Raw genomic sequence first — 25,456 nt, forward strand, 5'->3', positions numbered from 1 at the left:
TAGTACTGTTTTTTTACAAATAATAATTCCTTTAAGTTCCTCAATCTCACCACACAAAGTATTTATTTAATTTCTCTGCCATTTCCTCATTCCTCATTATAAATTCTCCCATCTCCGACTGTAAAGGACCTACATTTACCTTTGCCAGTCTTTTCCTTTTCACATACCTATAGAAGCTTTTACAATCCGTTTTTATATTTTTCGCTAGTTTGTGCTCATATTCCATTTTCCCTTTCTTTATCAATTTCTTGGTTCCTTTGCTGATTTCTAAAAAGATCCCAATCCTCAGGCTGACCGCTTTTTCTGGCAACTTTATAAGCTTTCTCCTTTGACTTAATACTAGCTTTAATTTCTTTTGTTAGCCATGGTTGGATCACTTTTCCTTTTGGGTTTTTATGCCCGAGAGGAATATATATTTGTAGACTGGAGAAGCTAGGGTTGTTCTCCTTGGAGCAGAGAAGATTGAGAGAGATTTGATAGAGGTGTTCAAAATCATGAGGGGTTTGAACAGAGTAGATAATGGGTACTGTTCCGATTGGCAGAAGGGTCGAGAACCAAAGGACACAGCTTTAAGGTGATTGGCAAAAGAATCAAAGGCGACATAACAAAAAACGCAGCAAGTGGTTAAGATCTGGAATGCACTGCCTGAAAGGGTGGTGGGGGCAGATTCATTTGCGGCTTTCAAAAGGGAGTTGGATAAGTATCTGAAGGAAATAAATTTGCAGGGCTGGGGGGAGGAAAGGGCAGGGGAGTGGGACTAGCTTAAGTGCTCTTGCAGAGAGCTGTCAGGGGCTCGACAGACCGAATGGCCTCCTTCTGTGCTGTAACCATTCGATGAATCACTGCAGCTGCTGAGTGTGGACAGTTCCAGGGAGGTGGCACCACGCCCAAATGACAACCTCCGGGTGGGCAGGCGGTGCAGATGGTGCCAGGGGCGCAGGCCCGCCCAACCTGCCGACTGTGGGCCCGCCGCCTCTGCGCGTGCGCGCGCCAGTCCGAGTGCGTATATTCCCCACAATGCACTGAGATAAACAACAAAGATGGCGGAGGAAGAAGGAGGACGAGATGGCGACGAGCTGGAGAATCGGCTGTTGCCGGAGGCGGGTAAGGACCGCGACCGTGGGAGGTGCAAGTGATGGGGACAGTTAGTGCGGCGACGGCAGCAACAGCAGGAGATCCGGTTGCCACCAACCGAAAGGGGAAAGTGAGCGGGGGAGGGCAGCCAGGCCAGGCCAGGCGAGGATTGCTGCAGCTTCACTTAGCACCGACTGTCAGCAGGGTGTTGGAAAAACGTTTCATTGGTGCCGTGGTTCTCAATAAGAATCGGAGCCCATTTCTGGTTCTTTTAGATCCTGTGGTTATTCGTATTTAATAGTCGTGGAAATATTTTAGTACTCGCATATAAAGAAGACTTGCATTTATATAGCGCCTTTCACATCCACCAGACGTCCAAATGTGATTTACAGTGCATGGAAGTACTTTTTGAGGTGTAGTCACTGTTGTAATGTGGCAGCCAGTTTGTGCACAGCAAGCTCCCACAAACAGCAGTGTGATAATGACCAGATAGTGGCCCATCATTTGTGGCCCTTGCGGGTGCGTACGTACCCATATAAGGGCTGCGCAAGTTCTAGGGTGAAGCCCATGTGCGAAAACATGGAACTTGCGATCTGTCAAGAATCTTCTTGACAGATCCATCTGTCAGTACTGAAAGTAATCCCTCTACTGTAATGGAGAGTCAACCTAGATTTTTGTGCTCAAGTCTCAAGGAGAGGGCATTGAACCCACAACCGTCTGCCTTGGAGGCGAGGATGCTACCAACTGAGCCACTGGTTGACAATATATTGGTCTCAGCACTCCGTATAGGTTGATGCAAAAAGAGCTGGTTAAATCCCCAGTTGATTTGGACTTTTGAGTAATTTTATATTTAGTGATGAATAGCTTTGTTTTCAAGATTCACTGGTTTGGGAAATACCTTTGTCTAATATTTGTGAATATGCTAAGGAGAATATTGTGCCAAGAATGCAAACTATTGATAACTGGAGTCGCTACCATGCTAGCTATGGTCAGCCATGGCTCTGTTGTTAGCACTCCAGCCTCTGACTCAGGAGGTTGTGGGTTCAAGCCCCACTCCAGAGACTTGAGCACAAAAATCTAGGCTAACACTCCAATGCAGTACGGAGGTTATGCTGCACTGTCGGAGATGCTGTCTTTCGGATGACATTAAAACTGAGGCCCTGGGTGGAATCTTACCTGGAAGGCCGAGTTTGAGGCGGGACTGCTGGTTTTTGGATTCCAGTCCCGCCCCCAGCGACGTCTGATGAGCTGACGCTATTTTCCCCTGATTGGCCTTGCTAAGCCTGCCCTGTCAGTTGATGACACTTCATCTGCCGGTTTTCTTAAATATTATGCACTACGCTTGTTTGACAGATGATTTGACAGTGTTTGACAGCATTGAGGTGCTGTTAAACACTGACAATCACTGTCCAAAGGTGAGCCCTTACACCCAGACTCTCCAATTACTCTCTCCTTAGGACAAAACAGATGGCAGCTGCAGCTGAGATTGCAGAAGCCATCTGTCACTTCTCCTGATGAGATGAGCCTACTCAAACACTTCACAGCTTGTCACCTGCAGAAACATCTAACCACATTAAAAATTACTTTCATAACTTTTCCTTATCTCTCATACTCACCAGCGTCCCATTGAATTGTTTAAACCACTTTTACAGCTGTCATCTATACACAAAAAATTACAGTAGACCCACATCATGCCTCACTTACCCTGGCGGGGTTCCCTGACATCAGGAAGCCCGCAGCAGCAGTGGAAAAAGCCTCTTAGCTGCCTGTTAACAGGCAGTTAAGTGGCTGTAATCCTCTTCCCGCCTCTACGAGTCGGGACCCTGAGCAAATTGGGGACCCAACTCCCGGGAAAATTGGTTGGAGGCGGGTTGGGAGCGGCTTTGGTACCCGCTCCCATTTTTGGGGATTTTCCCAGCAGTCCCACCTCCAGACCCGCCTCCTCAGGGCTGGTAAAATCCAGCCCCCTGTCTGCACTCGCAGGTGGACGGAAAAGATCCCATGACACTAAAATTATCCCAGGGCCAATATTTAACCCGCAATCAACATCACTAAAATAGATTATTTAGTCATTATCACAGTGCTGTTTGTGGGAGCTTGCTGTGTGCAAATTGGCTGCTGCGTTTCCTACATTACAACAGTGACTACACTTCAAAATTACTTCATTGGTTTTAAAGAGTTTTGGGATGTCCTAATCAATAAATGCAAGCTTTTATTACTTGATATTCAAGTTCTATCAGAAGAGAGGGTGGTGTTGAAGTTGGAGCACAAGAATTGTTTGAATTGTGCTAGGCTAAAATGGAGGAAAAATCAACTGGAGTTCCCAAATCTAATTGCTTCTGCATGTATAAGCATTGACTGAAGACAGAATTGGGGTTGGTTGTAATGTACATTCCTGTCAAATCACCAGCTGATGCTCAGTGTCTCGGTTCACACCGAATGGCCATTTGGGTGAGGTGCCAGAGGGTGACCAGTGAAACCGTACCACAACGTCAGGAGAGGAGGGCAGAAAATTATCATTTCTAAATTGAACCCCAAATTCGTGCACCTATTCCTAGGAGTTCCTATCAATATCTTTGTCTCTCTGCTGGATTCTTTCTATATTTGATGACCTAGCAAAAAAATATCTACTGATAGTATATTTAAAATGTGTAATACTTTAATATTATGTTTACTGATCGTGTCGCTGTAATTCTAAGTGTGCTATGCAGCAAATCAAGATGGCATTTGCCATGCTTTTGTTTCTACCTAATTACTTGTAAAAAAATTCTCTCCCTCTTCATCTTCTCAACTGTCCTATCTCATTTTCTCTGTCCTTATTTCTCTCAGTCTCAGTCTGGATTTATCTCCCCCTCTCTTACAGTTACTGACATAGCTCTTTGTTTCATAAATCTGAAGATTGGACATTTTGTATCATGAACTGTGTGTATGTGTCATTTTCCAGAGCCATTCTTGACTCGATTTGGGTTTCAAGTTAATGTTAAATTTTGAGTGCCCACAGTTTTCTGTCCATTGTTTTTCTGATATCTGCCGGAGGTAGGTGAAGACTTGGAAAACCTATTCTAGATTCTCCTTTTACGCAGCACAGACTTCTAGCTTCAAGGCATTGTGCAAGAAAGGGAGAGCAAAATAAAATTATGGTCTAGAAGTGCAGCAAAAATATTTGGAGGAATAAAAAACTGATATGCAAGGCAGTACTTTGGAGAACCTTGTGTTTTGACCACAACTTACAAAGCATAACTTACTGCCAAGCATAATTATTGAACATTACAGTTCAATAACTATGCTGGCTATATTTGGGGGTGGGGGAAGGCAGGAGAGAGAGCAGGGTCTTGTGCATTAAACCCTCCCTGGTTTCTTTAAGTTGATAAATTCCATTCACAAAGTGTAGCTTGCTACAATCTATAAGCTAAAACTAGCATGACTGCCAATATTGAAGATAAAAATATCACAGCTATAAAAAATCTGCTTTAAAAGCTTTTAATCCAGTAGTAACATTTGGAATTAGAAGGTTAGTTTTAAAAACTCAGAAATCTTGTTTCTTTAAAGAAAAGTTCTACTTTTGAGGGTCAACCTAAGTTTAGGACATGGCTAAGGATGGCACGAATTCTACTGTACATTAATTAAAAGTACATTTGACCCCTAGATGAGCTTCCGACCACGTATCCATGCCATCACTAAGACCGCCTATTTCCACCTCAGTAACATCGCCGGACTCTGCCCCCTGCTTCAGCTCATCTGTTGCTGAAGCCCTCATCCATGCCTTTGTTACCTCGAGACTTGACCAGTTAAATACATTGCTGGCCAGCCTCCCACGTCGTACCCTCTGTAAACTTGAGGTCATCCAAAACTCTGCTGCCTGTGTCCTAGCTCGCACCAAGTCCTGTTCCCCCAACACCCCTGTGCTCGCTAACCTACATTGGCTCCAGGTTAAGAATCCTCATCCTTGTTTTCAAATCCCTAGATGGCCTCGCCCCTCCCTATCTCTGTAATCTCCTCCAGCTCTACAACCCTCCGAGATATCTGCACTCCTCTAAATCTGGTCTCTTGAGCATCCTGATTTAATCGCTCCACCATTGTTGGCCGTGCCTTCAGCTGCCAAGGCCTTAAACTCTGCAATTCCCTCCCGAAACCTCTCTTTCCTTCTTAAGACGCTCCTTAAAACCTACCTTTTTTTCTGCCTAATATCTCCTTATGTGGCTCGGTGTCAAATTTTGTTTGATAACGCTCCTGTGAAGTGCCTTGGGACGTTTTACTATGTTAAAGGTGCTATATAAATACAAGTTTTTAAAAATTCATTCATGGGATGTGGGTGTCACTGGCAAGACCAGAATATATTGCCCATCCCTAATTGCTCATGAGAAGGTGGTGATGAGCTGCCTTCTTGAACTGCTGCAGACCTTGTGGTGAAGGTACTCTCACAGTGCTGTTAGGGAGGTAGTTCCAGGATTTTGACCCAGTGACAATGAAGGAACGATTATATATTTTCAAGTCAGGATGGTATGTGACTTGGAGGGGAACTTGAAGGTGGTGGTGTTCCCATACACCTTGGCTGCAGGTGCACTGGTGGTGGATGGGCTGCCAATCAAGCGGGTTGCTTTGTCCTAGATGGTGTTGAGTTTCTTGAGTTTTGTTGGAGTATTTATGTGGCTAGTCCAGTTAAATTTCTGGTCAATGGTGGACCCCCTCCAGGATGTTGTTGAGGGATTTGTCGATGGTAATGCAATTGAATGTCATGGGGAGGTGGTTAGACTTCTCTTGTTGGAAATGGTCATTGCCTGACACTTAAGTGGCAAGTAACATTCACACCACACATCAGCCCAAGCCTGAATGTTGTTCAGGTTTTGCTGCATGCAGACATGGACTGTTTCATTATCTGAGGAGTTGCGAATGGAACTGAACACACTGCAATCATCAGTGGACATCCCCACTTCTGACCTTTATGAAGGCAGGAAGGTCACTGATGAAGCAGCTGAAGATGGTTGGGCCCAGGACACTGCCCTGAGGAACTCCTGCAGCAATGTCCTGGGACTGAGATGATTGGCCTCCCAACAATCACAACCATCTTCCTTTGTGCTAGGTATGACTCCAGACAGTGGAGAGTTTTCCACCCGATTCCCATTGACTTCAATTTTACTAGGGCTCCTTGTTGTCAAGGGCAGTCACTTGCCTCGCCTCAAATTCAGCTCTTTTTTTAGTTCATGTTTGGACCAAGGCTGTAATGAGGTTTGGAGCCAATGGTCCTGGTAGAATCCAAACTGAGTATTGGTGAGTAAATGTCGCTTGATAGCACTGTCGGCGACACCTTCCATCACGTTGCTGATGATTGAGAGTAGACTGATGGGGTGGTAATTGCCGGATTTGATTTCTCTTGCTTTTTGTGGCCAATTTTCCACTTTGTTGGGTAGATGCCAGTGCTGTAGCTGTACTGGAACAGCTTGGTTAGAGGCGTAGCTAGTTCTGGAGCACAAGTCTTCAGCACTACAGTGGTATGTTGTCTGGGCCCGTAGCCTTTGCTGTGTCCAGTGCGCTCGGCCATTTCTTGATATCACATGGAGTGAATCGAATTGGCTGAAGACCGGCTTCTAAGTTGGTGGGGACCTCGGGAGGAGGCCGCGATGGATCGTCCACTTCGGCACTTCTGGCCGAGGTCGTTGCATTATGTCTTTTGCACTCGAATGCTGGGCTCTGCTGACATTAGGGTTTATTTCTAGAGGGATTGAATTGAAAAGTAGTGAAGTTATGCTAAACTTGTATTGAACCGTGGTTAAACCACACTTGGAGTACAGTGTACAATTCTGGTCACCATATTATAAAAAGGATATAGAGGACCTGAAGAGGGTGCAGAGAAGATTTACAAGGATGATACCAGAAATGTGAGGGTATACCCATCAGGAAAGGAAGAACGGGCTGGGTCTCTTTTCTCTTGTAAAGAGAAGGCTGAGGGGTGACCTAAATAGAGGACTTTAACATTCTGAACGGTTTTGATAGAGTAGATACAGAGTGTTTCCACTTGTGGGCATCACTATATCACTAGAGGCCATCAATATAAGATAGCCACCAAGAAATCAAATAGGAAATTCAGAAGAAATTTCTTTACCCAGAGGGTGGTGAGAATGTGGAACTCACTACCATAGGGAGTAGTTGAGGCAAATAGTGTAGATGCATTTAAGGGGAGGCTAGATAAGCATATGAGGGGGAAGGGAATAGAGAGTTATGCTGATCGTTGGATGAGGAAAGACGGGAGGGGAGGAGGCTTGAGTGGAGCATAAATGCCGCCATGGATTGGTTGGGCCAAATGGCCTGTTTCTGTGCCGCATATCCTATGTAATCATTGAGGATGGAGATGTTCATGGAGCAGCCTCCTCCTGTTAGTGGTTTAATTGTCCACCACCATTCACGAATGGATGTGGCAGGACTGTGTGTAACACAGAAGATGAGTTCATAAAGGAAACACAACTTGTGTGATTGTTTCAAATATAAAATATTTCTCTGTTTACTAGGAAAATTCGGCAAGTATTATGTTTTTACCCATGCTCCTCAGCATGGATGAACCTTCTGAAGGTTTGAGGTTTTTCACCCAAACTGAAGATTATGGTTGAGGCCTATTGGTATTAAGGTTTATAAAATTATGATCAAAGTTAGAAGACCTATATTAGATAAGAATTTTTAAAAAACTGAATGAATGCATCAGCGTAAAAGGGAATAGACTTGTATTGTTAGGTATATTATTGAGCAACAGTGACATGCGGTTCACATAGTTCCATTGATTTGCTTGAAGCCTATGGTACTGCAAGACCTATTTCATTGACAATCACAGGATAAGGTCATATAACGCATGCAATTTTAGTTTGTTTGAACCAGCTATGTTAGTGGTGCTCCCCTTGGGGGGCACTTGTTAGGAATTGGTAGTTTGTTTTGCGGCATTGGGAAACCCAATACCACGCTGCTGGTTCAGGAAAAAATAGGCCATTCATAGTCTGCGACTGAAGTGGGCCAAGCAATAGTGGTCAGAATGTTATTTCATATCCAATAACTGAAGTTAGGGAAAGTAACACCCCACTGGTTCTAAACCATCAACTCTGCTCCTTGGAAAACTGTTCTGCATATAAAGCTAATCACCTCAGCAGCATCTCGTCTTCCAACTGATTTTATTCACCCAATTCAATGAGCAAGCTGTACTGGAAATCTAAAGGCTGCTTGTGTACCAATTAGTGTGATCAGGATTGTTGATGTTTCACACATGATGTGGGCAATGTTCAACAGAGGTAACAAGTGCCACTAGCCAGCCTGCCTCTGTTGTGTGACAGTAGGATAAAAAACATAAACTCCGAATATGCTCCAGTGATGACCATCTAATTTGTGAGCTGAGTTTTGTACAATTAAAATGAAGGTACACTATCTGGTCTATACTTTTCTGCAACACCCTGTGTCTGCATAAATGTAGCCCCAGTATGATACTTTTCCTGATCTGCCCTTTGTTTTACATATGGGTAGTATGATTTAGTCAAGTAGCTTAAAAAGTAGTGATGATAAATACTTTCACTCATAAGATGGGACAACAGTTAACATGCAGCATGAAAAGGAGCAGGAACTAGAGGTTGGTTAGGAGGAAAGGCTTATGGAGTGTAGTGTAGCGGCCTGGTTTAATAAGGATTAGCTGTTCTTTAGTAGATGTTTCTTATACTGTGTACCATCACTTAATTTCAGCCAACACAACAATTTTAACTCGCGTTCAAGGTCAGGATACAGTGGTGACATCACAGCTGACAAATATTTACCATGTTCATGAAGTATGGTGACGATGTATCAATTCAACTATTGTTGATGTTCTGCAAGAAATTGCTATATCCACAGTAGCCACTAGATGAAGTCAGTGTTACTTTAAACAAATATTTTTAAATTGTCATTTAGCTGTATTATAGTATGTATAAAATACAGCTGAACAGCTAGTAGTATGCCAAAGTGGTGAGTTACTCATGAGATGGTGGGGTCAGTGTTGCTTGATGGAGAGTTCTCCTTGCACACTTTGTAACCCTTTTTGTATAACATCAGTTTTCTTCACCTCGGTTTTATGCGGATATAATTTCGTCAAAAAAAAAGTTTTACGTGAAACATAGATTTTGGTACAATTTAAGTGTATTTTAGATGCATAGGCCTGAAATTTGCAGTCAGCGATGGTGCTCGCCGCTGAGCTCAAAGAAAGCTGCCCACAAAGATCTAGCAATCTCTGGCTTGAATTTGAGTTCTCCCAACCTTTGTTTGAATCTGGCACCAAATAAAGCGAATCCTGAGCGCCAGCAACAGTGATGTCATCAAGCTTGCTAAGCAGCCAATCGCATTGAAGAATTCTCTCAGACAGCAAACCAGGAACTAAAATGCACATTCTAATTTACTTTTTTATAAATTTTACAGAGTGAAATAAAGATTGGGACATACACATTAAGCTAGAAGCTGAAATATAAACTTCAAAAAATTATATTAACAACTTGTAATTCTTGATTTGACATTCTACAAATATAAAACTAGTTTTTCAGGCTTAAAGTTTTAGGGGGTTTTCAACAGCGATATTCCATCGTAAAAGGGGAAGTTTTCATGATTTAACTGATTGCCAGCTCTGGGGAGTTCACAGCGCAACCTATGGCAAAGCAGTGAATGACTGACCGCAACTTCAGGATTTCTGCATTTATCTGCGCATGCACTAAATCCTGAGGTTGCGGTCAGTTTCAGAGGGGTAATGACGGAAAATGCTGACAGTTTCGCCGTCATTGCCACCGGAAAATCCAGGCCATTAAAATTACTGCTGGTTTATGCTTAAATTAGCTGATCTCCTTTGGGGGGAGGGGGGGTGCTGCAATTCTCTTTGGTGTTTCCAGGTAAGAAAGTGGAAAACAACCTGAGTTTCCTCTTCATCCAGTGACAACTCATGGAAAGTGCATATGTGTGACTGTCAGATAAAGTCAGGATCAGGCTTGGTTGTGATGTCGACGCAGACAGGAAGGGTAGCCATTTGGGTGAGGCACTAAATGGCTGTAGGCAAACGGCTGCCAATTTGCATGCAACAAGATCCAACAAATAAGATAAATGGCCAGTTAATAGGTTGTTGTGATGTTTTGGGGGGGGGGGGGGGTGGCTGTTGGTCAGGAGAGCTCCCTCTTTAAATAATGCCACAGAATCTTGTACATCCACCTAAACAACTGGGAGGGATCTTGGTTTAATGTCTCATTCAAAAGATGGCACTTCCCAACGCAACATTCATTGATCTCTGCATTGAGGTCAGTCTAGATTATAAAACCTAAGAAGCAGGAGTAGGCCATACGGCCCCTCGGGCCTGCTCTGCCATTCAGTAGGATCATGGCTGATCCGAACCTAGACTCCCGTCCACTTCCCTGCCCGCTCCCTGTAATCCCCTAATTCCCTTATCAGCTAGGAAACTGTCTATCTCCGTTTTAAATTTATTTAATGTCTCGGCTTCCACAGCTCTGAGGTAGCAAATTCCATAGATTTACTACCCTCTGAGTGAAGAAGTTTCTCCTCATCTCAGTTTTGAAAGGGCAGCCCCTTATTCTAAGACTATGCCCCCTAGTTCTAGTCTCACCCATCAGTGGAAACATCCTTACCGCATCCACCCGATCAAGCCCCCTCACATCTTATATGTTTCGATAAGATCGCCTCTCATTCTTGTGAATTCCAATGAGTAGAGGCCCAACCTACTCAACCTTTCCTCATAAGTCAACCCCCTCATCTCCGAAATCAACCGAGTGAACCTTCTCTGAACTGCCTCGAGAGCAAGTATATATTTTCTTAAATATGGAAACCAAAACTGCACGCAGTATTCCAGGTGTGGCCTCGCCAGTACCCTGTATAACTGAAGCAAGACTTCCCTGCTTTTATACTCCATCCCCCTTGCAATAAAAGCCAAGATTCCATTGGCCTTCCTGATCACCTGGTGTACCTGAACCTTCTGTGTTTCATGCACCAGGATCCCCAGATCCCTTTGTACTGTAGCACTTTGCAGTTTCTCTCCATTTAGATAATAACTTGCTCTTTGATTTTTTCTGCCAAAGTACATAACCTCACACTTTCCAACATTATATTCCATCTGCCAAATTTCTGCCCACTCACTTAGCCTGTCTATGTCCTTTTGCAGGTTTTTATGTCCTCTTCACTCACTGCTTTCCCTCCCATCTTTGTATCGTCGGCAAACTTGGATATGTTGCACTCGGTCCCTTCCTCCAAATCCAAATTATGTGCTCAAGTTTTCGAGTGGAGCTTGAAACTACAACCAGCTGAGCTTAATTATTATTCAAATAATGCTTATGATTACAATGAATGTAAAAGTGTTTCTACTAATGAGAACTCTCAGATTAAAGCACTGTATGGCATCTACTGTAATCATCTTCCTGTCTTGAATTCTACCAAGAAACACCGTGAAGCATCCTCAGTAACCATGCAGGCATTGTTTGTGCACTGATTGTCAATGAATGACAATTGCAGTGAAGTACAAATTAAAATGTATTCTGTATATTTCAATGCAAATTTAAGAGTTCAAAACTGAACAGGTGTGATTACATTTGGATCAGTGAAATGCTTCTAATTTAAGTAGAGTTTATATGATTACTGCAATTTTCATATAAGACATTCCAAAAATCAATTCATGGCCAACTTCCCACTTCCGACAATCCTGACACACATTTTCATTGCATTACTGCAGCAGAGTAACTGGAAAAAAATAAAGGGAGGAAGGTTCACCTGTCATAAGGACTAGGAGGTTAACTATTTAAAAAATGCTGTTCAATTCAGGTGAGGAAATCTGGAATGAGAATAGGCCACTCCGCTCGAAATGGACATTACATTTACAAGCCATGTGCAAATTGCCTCATTACTGTAGTCTCTTGACAGAGAGCTCTATAAAATTCCTTCCTGAAGTTTACACCAAAGGTCGATTTGAACGAAGCCCAGAATATATATATCGCCATTTACCTTTTAAAATTATTCAAACACTGACTCATTGTTTTCTGTGGATGATATTTCTATGGCGTACCAGTGCCATTGTGTCCCATAGTGTTTGATCATCTCTATCAATACTTATCCTTGTAACCTGTAATTCTTCACTGCAGATTTCCATTCCTTTGACTTTTCCACATTTCTTTTACCTACAAGCCTGGTTTGTTTATATTTTCACATTTCTGTAGATCACTATGGACTACTTATTACAAAGAAAGTTGGTTGTCTAAAGCTGCTCTAACTCTCCATTAGAAGGTACACAAGGTAACTTGCATGGCTGCCTAGTTGTTGGAAAGATGAACTGAGCACAGATTGGAGATTTATGGGATACAGTTCCCTAGTAGTTATGGTACTGGACTATCAACCCAGAAGTCATGAGTTCAAATACCACCAAGGCAAGTTGTAAAATTGACTACTACCAGAGGATGATCATGCCATATTGTTGTAAAATTTTAACTGGCTCACTGAACTCCTTCAGGGAAAGGAACCCACCACCCCCACCTGGTCTGCTCTACATATGACTCCAATCTCTCACTATATGGTTGACTCTTCATACCCTCTGGGCAACTAGGGATGACCAATAAATAGTGCACTTGCCACTGTCACCCATATGCCATGAACAGATTTTAAAAATTTATGGCCCGGATTTTGCGGTTAAAAATAAAGGTGAGGTTAACATCATTATTAAAGTGTAAACCGGACAGCAACTTCTGAAGATCATACATGCACAGTTAAAAGAGGAAATCCAGAAGTTGCTGTCCAAGTTGCCCAGCTCCTCCAGAAGCTGTGCTATACAGGTTGAGCATCCAAAATCTGGACTCTGGGACGATTGGTGGCAGGCTCGTCTGGAATCCGTAAAATGTTCCAGAATCCGGACACCCTGAAGGAGGCTTATCAAAAACCGGAAATATCGCAACCTGGGTCCAGGCATTTCTGGACTTCGGACATCAGAAACACGTTCCGAAGTCTGGAAAAACATGAAAACCGGCTCGGCCTCGGTCCTGCGGTTGCCGGATTCGGGACGCTCAACCTGTACCAGAATCGCACCGAGAGACTCTGCATTAATATAACATGGATTCAATGGTGTGAAGTTGCTGTAGGTGATACTAAGCACGCCAGAAAATGTCAGGGCTTGTCCATTCCAGTGCAAGTAACTTTTTAAAGGTGTGGTAAATCTTAATTACTTCCAAACAACCTCTCTGACCCTGAAAATTAACTTTTAAAAGTGTGGAGTCTCATTCCTTCAGATTTTAAATTTAAAAAATTTAAATATTTAAACTTTTACTCTCTCGCACTCTCAGTCCCATCTTTCTTCTCTTCTTTCACGTACTGTACATGATTTAGCACTGAATTAAATATTCTAACTGCCACTTCCTGGTTCAGACTCTGCATGCATCAGTAAGAATTCTTCAATCTGATTAGTTAAGGAGATACACAGTTGCGTTCCCTGTTCACACAGGTCCCAGATCCCCCGTAGAGGGCGCCACGCCAAAATGACTTTCTAAAACCCCATAGAAAGTCTGCGGCCAAGTGTAATGAATGGCTGCACCGTTCATTCACTGCTGACTGCAAAATCCGGGCCCATGTGTGGAAACTCTGGCTGTACCATTCACACAGTACTGACTATACCACCAGTGTATAATAAACCAACTGACAAATGCCCCAGATTGACTCAGATGTTTATTAATATATCTAATAAATAATGAAAACTGAAGCTACACTTATGGAATTTTTTTTTTCTCCTTCCTCCCTTTTTAAGAAGACTGGTGTCTGAATAAAATTATCATTAAATCTGCTTGCACTAACACCAGAACTTCTATTCTGTTTCTGACATCTCTGGTAAAATCATTTCTGTACTATTTGCAGTTAGTTTTGAAGTTACTTTCTGCTTTTGATTTCTGAGGCATAGTGTGGAATCTTACCTTCCAGGCCAAGTTCGGGGCAGGACTGCTAGTTTTCGGGTTCCAATCCCACCCCGAGCGACATCTGACGAACAGATGCTATTTTGCCTTGATTGGCCCTGCGGGCTTGCCGGCCAATTAAGGGAAAGCTGGTGTCAGATGAAGTCAGTTAATGACGCTTCATCTGCTGGTTTTCTTAAAGGCATATGCACCACACTTGTTTGACATGATTTGACAGCATTGAGGTGCTGTCAAACACTGGCAATCACTGTCCAGAGGTGAGCCCTTGAACCCAGGCTCTCCAATTACACTCTCCTTAGGATAAAACAGATTGCAGAAGCCATCTGTCACTTCTCCCGATGCGATGAGCCTACTCAAACACGTCACAGCTTGTCACCTGCAGAAACATCTAACCACATTAAAAATTACTTTCATAACTTTTCCTTACCTCGCATAATCACCAGCGTCCCATTGAATCGTTTAAACCACTTCTGCAGCTGTCATCCAAACACCAACATAACCACGCCTCACTTACCCTGGCGGGGTTCCCCGATGTCAGGAAGCCTGCAGTAACAGTTGAAAAATTGGTAAAAGCCTCTTAACTGCCTGTTACCTGGCAGTTAAGTGGCTGTAATCCTCTTCCCGCTGCTAGGAGTTGGGTCCTTGCGCAAATCGGGGACCTGACTCCCGGGAAGATTGGTTGGAGGCGAGTTTGGGACCCGCTCCCATTTTGGGGGCTTTTCCCAGCAGTCCCGCCTCCTCGGGGCTGGTAAAATCCAGCCCATAATGTCTATTAAAGGATTTAATTTTATATCTGTATAATAGAAACTGATGTGTAAGAAAATGGGCCAAAGTCAATTTGACTATACTGAAATCCATCTGAAGTTTTTTAAAGTTATGCTGTAACTTGTACAGTTTTGTGACGTTTTTTCTTTCCATTATTAGAAGATGATGATTTTGCTGAGATGGAGGTGGAAGACCATGACAGTGAAGAGGCTGAAAAACCTAGCACCATCAATTTTGATCCTAGTCTACCAACCGCACACTCTGTATGTACAAAATGTTAGAACCATAGAATAGTGACTGGATTTGTTTCTAAAAAATAAACTCAACAGAACAAAAACTGCTTTCAAGCATGCAACCTACATTGAAACATTGTTTCAGTACGAAGAACAAAATGGTCTAAAAAATATCAGCATGGTTTAATCATTGAAAGTCCATGTAAATCCCTTGCATGACTGAGTAGAGTAGGTAAAGAAAAAACTTGCATTTTTATAACACCTTAACATATCCTCAGCATGACCCCGAACTGCCCTGAATAGGTTGTTACAGGCTTCATGACTTGAGATGTTTGCCATAATGCTGGCAGTGACCTAATTATCAACCATGCCAGTTTTCAAATGGGAAATAAAATTCAATCAAATTGGTTGATGCTTTTCTTTGATGGAATTTCAGTTGAAATACAATTTTTATTTCCACTTTCTCCATGATTTGCTACAAATTGGATCAAAGTAGGAAGCAAGCATATTAACAATCATTTGGAAACACCAACTCTTACAGCACAGAAGGTGGTCAATTGGCCCATCGTGCCTGTGCCAGCTCTTTACAACAGTTATCCAATTAGTCCCGCTGCCCTGCTCTTTCCCATATCCCTGCAAATTTTTCCACTTGGAAGTATTTATCCAATTCCCATTGGAAAGTTATTATTGAATCTGCTTCCACCACCCTTTTCAGGCAATGCATTCCAGATCATCATAACTATCATATCCTCTCAGCCTTTCTTTTCCTCATACGCCATTCCCTTAATTCTGAAATCAACCATCTGGCCCTTATCTGTATTACCTCCAATAACTCTACCTTTTTTGAAATGAGACCAGAACTGCACGCAGTACTGCTGGTGTGGCCTAACCAGAGCCCAATACAGTTTTTAAATGAGATGTCTAAATTTGTATATTATATCCCTAACCATGCATCCCAACATTCTCCTTTGCAATGGAAACAAGGTAATAATGAAAACTTAAACCTTTAGGATTTGTAAATGCATTGAACTTAAAATCATAGAAAACTGAAGTACAGTGTACCGTTAAAGTTGGTTTCTCAGCCTCTGTGTGCAGGCTGACCGATGATGATAAAATATTTTGATTTATGCTATTAAATGAAGCATTATAGTCTGACTCCAGTGACTCAGTTGGTAAAGGCACATTAGTATAGAACTGAAACATACAGAACAGATAGGCCCATATTCAATCCCCAATCTGTGTGTAATTTATGATCCCAGCTCAGGTCATGGTATAGGCACAACATTTTGAATCCACAACCTTGAGCTAGGCAGGGGAACAGTGAACAAGGCTTCTTGCCTTTGATCAACCTCTGTTTAAAAAATTGTGCGTATGTGGAAAAATATTGGGGCTGAATTTGCGGTCGGAGGCTTCCCGCGGACGGATGCCTCCGACCAGCAACAAATCTACGAACTTAACTGATGGTCCTGGAGGTTCAGACACTTGCGTTCCTGGGCCTCTATACGTAGACCTGCGTGGAGGCCCACGTATCCCAGGGGCGTATGAGGCCCTTCTGGGGATGCGTGCAATCTGTCAAGATGATTCTTGACATCGCAAGTTCCGGGTTTTAGCGCATGCGCTTTGCATGCCTAAACCCGGCACTTGCACGGCCCCTATGGGCGCGCGTGCATCTCGTACTCGCCCGTAGGGGTAGCAAATTATGGTCCATTGTCTTGTGTGGATTTTGTTCAAGCATTAACAGGAATTGCAACAAACAAAAAATTATCAGTTTTATCTGCAAACTGCAAAAAAAATCTAAATTTGTTCATGTTCAGGAATGCCTGTGTCTTTACCATCAATTTTGTGATGAGTACATTTGAAAAAATACATATTTAGGAATGTAAATTTACATTTAATATATAATTTTTTTTGTTTGTTTCTCAGTACTTGGGGACCAACATGGAGGAGTTTCACGGCCGGACCGTGCATGACGAAGATAGTTGTCCAAGCATCCCAGTTCTCCCTCATATTGCAGTTATTCTTATTCCTGGGCAGACATTACCACTGCAGCTCTTTCGTCCTCAGGAAGTATCCATGATGCGAAACCTGATTCAAAAAGACAGAACATTTGGTGTCCTTGCCTACAGGTTAATTTCTTCACGTTCAGAAAGCTTCAATAGCTGATCACTTAATTGTTTAAAGGGGCTCCATTAAATTACAGAATAGATGCCTTGCATAACTTGGGGGTGGGGGGGAGGAGGAGGCCTCAGAAATGAACAGTGGTAAACCACCACAGTACACCGACACCTAAAATCCTTTCACAAAATTATTATTGAAAAAGCAGGCTATATGAAAGTTCTTCAAAAACATTGAAAATCTTGTTATTGCTGATGAGCAAAATTATTTATGCTACTGTGCTTAATATGTTGTTTCCCAGTTGAACCATTGTATATTTGCACAAGATATAATCTACTTTAGAAGTTGCATATGTTTAGTGCAGCCGCTTACCACAGAATAATTTCCTTTCCACATTCAGTAAGCTTTAATAGCTGCCATTTTCTTTTCTATAAGATCTTAATGCAGAAATTTACAAAACTAGCACAAATGTCATTTGAGAAAAAAGTGAAGATATGAATGATGCTCAAAAACTTGCAACTACATCGCGCCTTATCAATCAGAAATGTTCCAAAGCGCTTCACGTACAACTATTTACTTTGAAATGCAATGACTGTTATGAAAGCAAACACAGCAACCCTCTTTTGCACACGGCAAGATCCTAAAACAGCAACAAGATGAAGAAGCAAGTGAGCTGAGTTTTTTTTTGGTGGTGATGATTGGAAGAGGAACATTGACCATGACACTAGGAGAATTCCTTTCTCCTCTTCAAATGGTGCCATGCGATCTTGTAATCACAAGAACAGGCAGCTGGAGCTTTGGTTTAATGTCACATCTGAAGAATGGCAGCAGTACTGCATTGGCATGTCAGCTTAATTAATGTGCCCAAATATGGAAATAAGGCTTGAACTTGGCACCTTTTGCATCACAGACAAGTGTGACCAACTAGGCCAAGCTGACGCGCAAAACCAATAACCCTGATAATGGGGAATAGCAGTTCCTTTGTACATTATAGAGAAGGCCACTAGTTTTCTGATATAGAAAAGCAAACAGAATTGTGGAATGTGATCCCCAACATACAGGTAAAAGTTCCAGAATCCCATGTAATTGGAACAGATTTTGATTACTTGTTCACCATAAACCAGTGTCCTGCTTAGCTTTTCCGAGTGATAGACTGGCAGCTGTAAACCAAGTGCTAGGTTGCACTTGCGCTACAAGTTTTGCATCATTGCATAGTTTTTACCACAAAATTGTGCGGTGGAATTAAGAACTTATTTCTCATTTTTGGCTGTGTTGTGTAAATTAATATCCTTTTTGTGAATTTATTCTGCCTAAAAATCTTAATATATTTATTCAGCTCGCTGTTAGTTTACGCTGGTGAAGGTTTCATCTATTTTGTAGTTTATGCACATAATGGTGACATTTATTTCGTGCCATACTGGCAGCATCAAGAGTGATTTGTTAAGACTGGTGAATGGATATTCTAAGCAGATGTGACACAAAGGGCTGGATTTTAACACTCAAAAACAGATGGGTTGGAGTTGGTTGAGGTTAAAATTTTAAAAATCTCAAACCTGCCCACTTCCAGGTTTAACGGAGGTGGGACAAGGAGTGGGCAGCCAACCCAGTAAGCAGGTTGGCAATTTAAATATTTTAATGAGACTGGTCGCCTCTGATTTAACCTGTTCTACAGGTTTAATTGTGGCCTGCTGGGTTCCTAGGCCTCGGAAACCTGACAGCTTTGTGGAGAAGATAAGTGTCTTTACAGCAGAAATGCTTCCTCTACACACACGCACACACACCCCCTACCTAGTCCAGGCTCCGGAGTCTTCCCACCCGACTGGGAGCCAAGCGTGTCAGGCTGACTTGCAGGCGGGGAACCTGTCAAGGACAAAAGATTCATGCTGTGGAGTTACAACTCCATAGCATGTGGGGAAACCCGGACTTGCGGGTTTCCCATCCGAAACTCTGCCCCTGTCCAGGCCAAAGTTCTTTTATCTATTGAGATACCTATGGACATACTTTTAACAATTGATCCATTACTTTTCTCTTTTTCCATTCAACTAGATAAAGGATGTTCCTGGTGGGGACTTGAGCCATTCCATTTCAGGCACCCAGTGTCGGCTCACTTCACCTAGGACCCTTGTAGCCAGAGACGTGCATTCCATTGGCTTGGGCAGGTTTTGAGCCCAGATCCCAGAGGTGAAAGACCACTGTGATACCCGATTTCTGCTGCATTACTTCCAATGAATATAGTTGAACAACTGATGTTCTGTTGAAATGCATCATGTGCAAACTTCTTGAATCAGAATGTTTAGTAATAGTACAAGCATTTTGATAATCCGAGCAATTGATACATTTATCTTACTGTCCACCCTACGGCTAAATTGAATTTTCTTCTAAGTGAGAAATTTTTGCTGAATGGAAATAAGGCACCCATTCTACTGTCTTGATGATCACTTTTTCTTTCCTAGTGATCCTTCTGACAGAGCTCCAGAGCTTGGAACAACAGCAGAGATTTATGAATATAGGGAGGAACAAGAATATGGTATTGAAACTGTAAAAGTGAAAGCTATTGGACGTCAGAGGTTTAAAGTTCTTGAAACAAGAACTCAAACTGATGGGTAAGATGGTAACTTTCAGGCTGCCTTGCCACTCTTTTTTGATCTTTATCTCCAATGTGTTGTTTGTTCAAAAGTGGTATGATTAGTACTTGAACAATACTTTGGGCGCTAAGAACAAGCATTGGTATTATTAAGTTTCCTGTTTGGATCATGTTAGCTCCGTTCTAAATGTTTGGAATATCCATTAATTATCGACTACCTTTCAGTACAGTAATCCTTTTTATTTACAAAATAAAAGATGCCCATGCAAACCTTACCACTGCAAAAATTTACTGTGTACATATACCTAATATTAAGAGCCTCCCTGATGACACACTTGGTTAGGGCAGTAATGTTCAGGCTTGATGTGCTAATTTAGTTGATCACAAGTGGGGTAGAGGTAGGAGTGCTGGCATTGTTGTCAACAACCGTAGGTTAAGAAATAGGCCATTTGCCATGGTTCCCACTGCTGATCACTGTCCAGCAGCCGCTGCTAGCAGTGTTGTTTCTGCATCTTGGGAGAGGAAAGGATTGGCCTTGATTGTGATGCTCCCCACGGATGGTTGGCCCATTGACTCACTAGCTAGTTAAATTAAAATTAGCAATTTGAATGAGTTACCAGAGAGCAGCCAATGTTTGTGGAGCCATATCCCACTAACTAGTTCATGTTTTCTTGGAAGGGAGGGACAATATGGCAAGGAGGAAATTGGCAGCAAAGGGAGGAAGAGATAAACAATGCTTTGTGGCCCACAGTAAGTATATGGTGAATAACAATATCTTGCTCAATCTTCAGTGAAAGGTGCTTACTTGATAGGCTTTTGTTTGCAGATAGGCAGATCCTTTCTCCTATCTGGACAATGGCAATTACCCTAACGTGAAGTATAACCAACCAAGAAGAAAGAAGTATTACTTGTCATAGTAATGGGTATTTTTTGAATTGGCTATCACTGACTTTATTCCCCCTCTCTTCCCAAAAGCTCATTTACAGATTGTTTTAGTGCATATTTTTCTCAAATGTTGGTTTCATAGGTGAATTGTCTTTACTTAATACCATCATTTTTATATATATAGGGCACTTGTTTCAAAGATTGTACACTTATTTTTACCTCTAGTTTTTAATTCTTCCTTACTTTTATTTTATTGAGTTGTTGACAGTTTCCCCATTTCCAAATCTCAGGTTTATGGTTGATATGCAACAACAACTTTCATTTATATAGTGCCTTTAATGTAGTAAAACGTTCCAAGGCGCTTCACGGGAGTGCTATCAAACAAAATTTAACACCAAGCGACACGAGATATTTGGGCAGATGACCAAAAAGAGGTAGGTTTTAAAGAGCGTCTTCAAGGAGGAAAGAGCGGCAGCGAAGTTTAGGGTGAGAATTCCAGAGCTTAGGGCCTTTGCAGCTGAAGGCATGGCCGCCAATGGTGGAGCGATTAAAATCAGGGATGCGCAAGAGGCAAGAATTGGAGGAGCGCAGATATCCGAAGGTTGTAGGGCTTGGAGGTTGCAGAGATAGGTTGTAGGGCTTGAGGAGGTTGCAGAGATAGGGAGGGGCAAGGCCATGGAGGGATTTGGAATGAGAATTCTAAAATCGAGGCATTGCTTAACCGGGAGCCAATGTAGATCAGTGAGCACGGGTGCTGGGTGAACATGATCTGGTGCGAGTTAGGATACGGGCAGCAGAGATTTGGATGAGCTTAATTTATGGAAGGTGGGAAGCTAGCCAGGAGTGCATTGGAAGTCAAGTCTAGAGGTAACCGGCATGGATGAGGGTTTCAGCAGCAGATGAGCGGAGTCGGGCAATGTTACGGACGTGGAAATAGACGGTTTTCACGATGGCACGCATATGTGGCCGGAAGATCATCACTGGGTCAAATACGACACCAAAGTTGCAAACAGTCTGGTTCAGCTTCAGAAAGTTGTGGCATGTAGTTGGTGGTTAGGGAATGGAGTTTGTGGCGGGAACCAAAGACTGGCTTCGGTCATCCCAATATTTAGTTGGAGGAAATTTCTGCTCATCCAATACTGGATGTCGGACAAGCAGTGTGACTAGTTAGAGACAGTAGAGGGGTTGTGGTGAGGTAGAGCTGGGTGTCGTCAGCGTACATGTGGAACCTGACATGTTTTTAGATGTCGCCGAGGGGCAGCATGTAGATGAGAAATGGGAGGGGGCTAAGGATAGATCCTTGGGATACCAGAGGTAATGGAGCGAGAAGAGAAGCCATTGCAGGTGATTCTGGCTGCGACTGGATAGATAAGAATGGAACCAGGAGTGTGCAGTCCCACCCAGCTAGACAGTGGAGAAGGATAGTGTGGACAACTGTGTCAAAAGCTGCAGACCGGTTGAGAAGGACCTATGCAGTAGGCTCTTTGTGCTTTAGTAGTCCTTAAGATGCTTTTCAAAAGGAAGCAGCAGGAGTGACCTATCTAGCTTGCCCTCGCGCTCTGGTACAGAGTACAAATTGCCTAAAGCTGGTAGAGTCGCTACTTTGCCTCTTTTTCAGGTATATAAGATGCTATTAGTGTTTAACTTAGAGCAGCTTCAATTTATTTTCCTGCAAATTTATATTTTTGTGGCGATTAAATTTTGCTGCTGGGTTCTGAAACAGTCCCCAGCCCTTCAAGCATTAATGATACCACTTTTATACCCCTCACTTTTTAAAAAATCCTGCCTGAGTTGTATCACGTATAAAATGACAACTCTTCCTCTTTCATTTCCCTCCCTTGCCCATTCTCCAATATCTAGAATATCATATCAACAGAGGCATTTTATTGTATGTTAACAAATGCTACTTTAATTTGTTCCTAGAATTCGGGTGGCAAAAGTTCAGATCCTGCCAGAATGGGTCCTTCCTTCGAGCATATCAGGAGTGCAGCTTAATTCACTTAACAAGCTTCACATGTTTGTCTCAAATAAGCCCCCTGCATGCCGGTTAAAACAAGCTCAGAGATGGTGGCAGAAATATCGGAAGGTTGGTTCTATATTCTGTCTAAAGATATCACTGTAACAAGCAATCATCTTCATTAGTAATTGAGAAATGGGTCTCGAGCTGTTCTTGGAAGATTTTGATCTAGTATTAGAATTGAAAAATAACTGTTTCTGGTCTGTTTTAAGCCTGCAGAAAATGCAACTTGTGATACTGTTTGCATATTGCATAGAATGTACGGCACAGAAAAAGACCATTCGGCCCATCAGGTCCATGCCAGTGTTTATGCTCCACACTGGCCTCCTCCCACTCTTCTTCTAACCCCATCAACATATACTTCTATATTCCTTTCTTCCTCATGTGTTTATCTAGCTTCCCCTTAAAAGCATCTATGCTAGTTGTCTCAACTACTCCTTGTGATAGTGAGGTCCACATTCTCACCACTCTCTGGGTAAAGAAGTTTCTCCTGAATTCCCTTTTGGATTTATTAGTGACTATCTTGTATTTATGGCCCCTAGTTCTGGTCTTGCCTGCAAGTGGAAACATCTTCTCTCTGTCTACCCTATAATCTTACAGACCTATATCAGGTGACCCTCAGTCTTTTCTAGAGAAGAGACCCAGCCTGTTCAATCTTTCTTGTCGGGTATAACCTCTCAGTTCTAGTAAATCTTTTCCAGTGCTTCTATATCCTTTTTATAATGTGGCAACCAGAACTGTTCACAGTACTCCTAAGTGTGGTTCAATGTTCTATACAAGTTTAACATAACTTCTCTGCTTTTGAATTCTATCCCTCTAGAAATGAACCCCAGTGCTTTGTTTGCTTTTTATTAATTTGCGTCACTACTTTGTGATATGTGCATCTGAACCCCCAGATTCCTCTGCTCATCAACCCCATTTAGACACTTATTTTCCAAGGAGTACATACTACAATAACTACAACCCCCCAATTTGGTGTCATCTGCAAATTTTGAAATTGTACTTCCGATTCCAAGTCCAAATTGTTTATGTAAATGGTGAACATCAGTGACCCAGTACCAATCCTTGTGGAACTCCACATCCCACCTTTTGCCAGTGTGAGCCACCTTTAACCCCTACTCTGTTTTGTAGCCAGTTTGCTATCCATTCTGCTACCTGTCCTGACTCCATGTTCTTGAATTAAAAAATCTACGCAAACAGTAACATGGTCAGTTAAATTTGCATGCTATTTTTCCTTGCACTAGATTTCTGAACAAACTTCTAATGACTACTTTCACGTGTTCTTTCAGTTAAATCAAATGCAATGTGTACAAACATGAAATTGATACATTTTTACACATTGCTAACTGTTGGATTACGTGATTGATTTTCAAGCTTCTCCAACAAATTAGCAATTGTGGTGAAGTATTGACTTGCTCCCATGATTGCTTTTAAGCTGGCCAGAGTGGACCAGTAACTAGTCTTCAGATATTGCCTTCCCCCAAACACCCTTCAGATGCGAGGCCTGTCTTTGGCACTTCCCCATAGCACTGTGGCTGAGATCAGCAGCTCAGTAGTATGTGATCTTGTACAGTAGAGCTCCAAAGCCCTCTGTTGCCTCAGTAATCCTATCAACTGTAAAACATTGGTTTTGTGTACTCATTTTACATAAAGCTTTCATACAAGTTTTAATTTTCATTGCTTGATCTCTTTAGAGAAAGTTCCACTGTGCAATTCTGACTTGGTGGCCTCCATGGGTATATTCTTTATATGATGCAGTGAGTATAAATCTAAATTTCCTTTGCAGACTTTCGTGGTAATCGAAATAACATGTCAATACTGCAACGTGGAATGCTGTTTCATTTTAGTTACCGATTTATTGGTGTGAAGAATCCCTAGATCAGATATATACAACGTTAAGTTCCCTCTACTCTGTAGCACCAAGGCTTCCTTATGTGCTGTAAGTTTCTATGTGCCTTAATGCCCAATGGCAGCTTTTGTGTTTCCACTTCACACGCCAGCCATCTGCGTGTGATTCCTGTGGGGTTATCCCTACTATAAACATGCCCCACCATTCTGGGCATGGCTCCGGCATGTCCTAGAGCTGAAGGATCAGTGTGCTAAGGCAGTGATGTCCAGTCTGCTAGCCAATTGCGGCATGCAACCTGATCTTATCTAGCCTCTGGAGCTTCAGCTTCTGATCCTTCCCACTAGTAGAAACTGCTTATCTGCTAATGTGTTTGTGGGATTATTTTTTAAAACTCAGGCAGTGCTACAGGTTTCCATAGCAGGAGTGCATTGCCTTGACAGTACTGGATTCTTGAGGCAGGTCCGGTGAACTCACCAGCAGATCAGTTATTTCTACCAGTGGATTTTGATGCGCCATCAATTACTCAAAAGACTGAAGTTGAGCGAGTAACAATCAGGCTTTTATTAACTAAAGAATGAAGGTCTAGTCTCGAGTGGTCGACCCGTCCAGAATACTAAGGGACTGGGAGGTAGTCACTTATATACCTGGAATAGTGGGAGGAGTCAGCCGAGGCATGTCCAGACCTGTACCTAGTGGAATACACATACAGACACAGACAGGTATGACAGTGGTTTACCACATTCACCCCTTGTTTAAAAATGAGTCCGGCGGGGTGAAGTGTATTTAAAAGTTCGTGTATTGGAGTCTCTCCGGAGGTCTTGTCTGCCGCTGTGATCGACGTGGCGACGGCAGGGGTGGTGGAGCTTCCGGCGTCGCGTCCCGTGTAGGCTGGGGCCCTGGAGTGTAGTCCTCGTGGGTGACGGTCCAAGGCGAGCCGGCTGCTGGGGTTGGATATCGGGTCGTGGGGGGGGGTGGTAATGGGTAGTGGGTTACAGCGGTCCCCGA

The 25,456-nt window shown here is 42.6% G+C and overlaps 1 protein-coding gene across 1 annotated transcript in view; it reads left to right on the forward strand.

Moving 5' to 3' along the window:
* The first annotated feature begins 997 nt into the window (after positions 1-997).
* Positions 998-25,456, forward strand: part of crbn (cereblon) — a 41,621-nt gene continuing 17,162 nt past the window's right edge. The window contains exons 1-6 of the mRNA XM_086001395.1: positions 998-1,104; positions 14,928-15,031; positions 16,925-17,127; positions 19,570-19,719; positions 22,509-22,671; positions 24,297-24,359. Coding sequence (XP_085857521.1) covers positions 1,041-1,104; positions 14,928-15,031; positions 16,925-17,127; positions 19,570-19,719; positions 22,509-22,671; positions 24,297-24,359 — 747 coding nt within the window. The 5' untranslated portion in view covers positions 998-1,040. The remainder of the gene's footprint in view (positions 1,105-14,927; positions 15,032-16,924; positions 17,128-19,569; positions 19,720-22,508; positions 22,672-24,296; positions 24,360-25,456) is intronic.

Source organism: Somniosus microcephalus, chromosome 11 (assembly GCF_052327205.1).
Source record: "Somniosus microcephalus isolate GS21.2 chromosome 11, FLI_Smic_1.0, whole genome shotgun sequence".
Classification (NCBI taxonomy): Eukaryota; Metazoa; Chordata; class Chondrichthyes; order Squaliformes; family Somniosidae; genus Somniosus; species Somniosus microcephalus.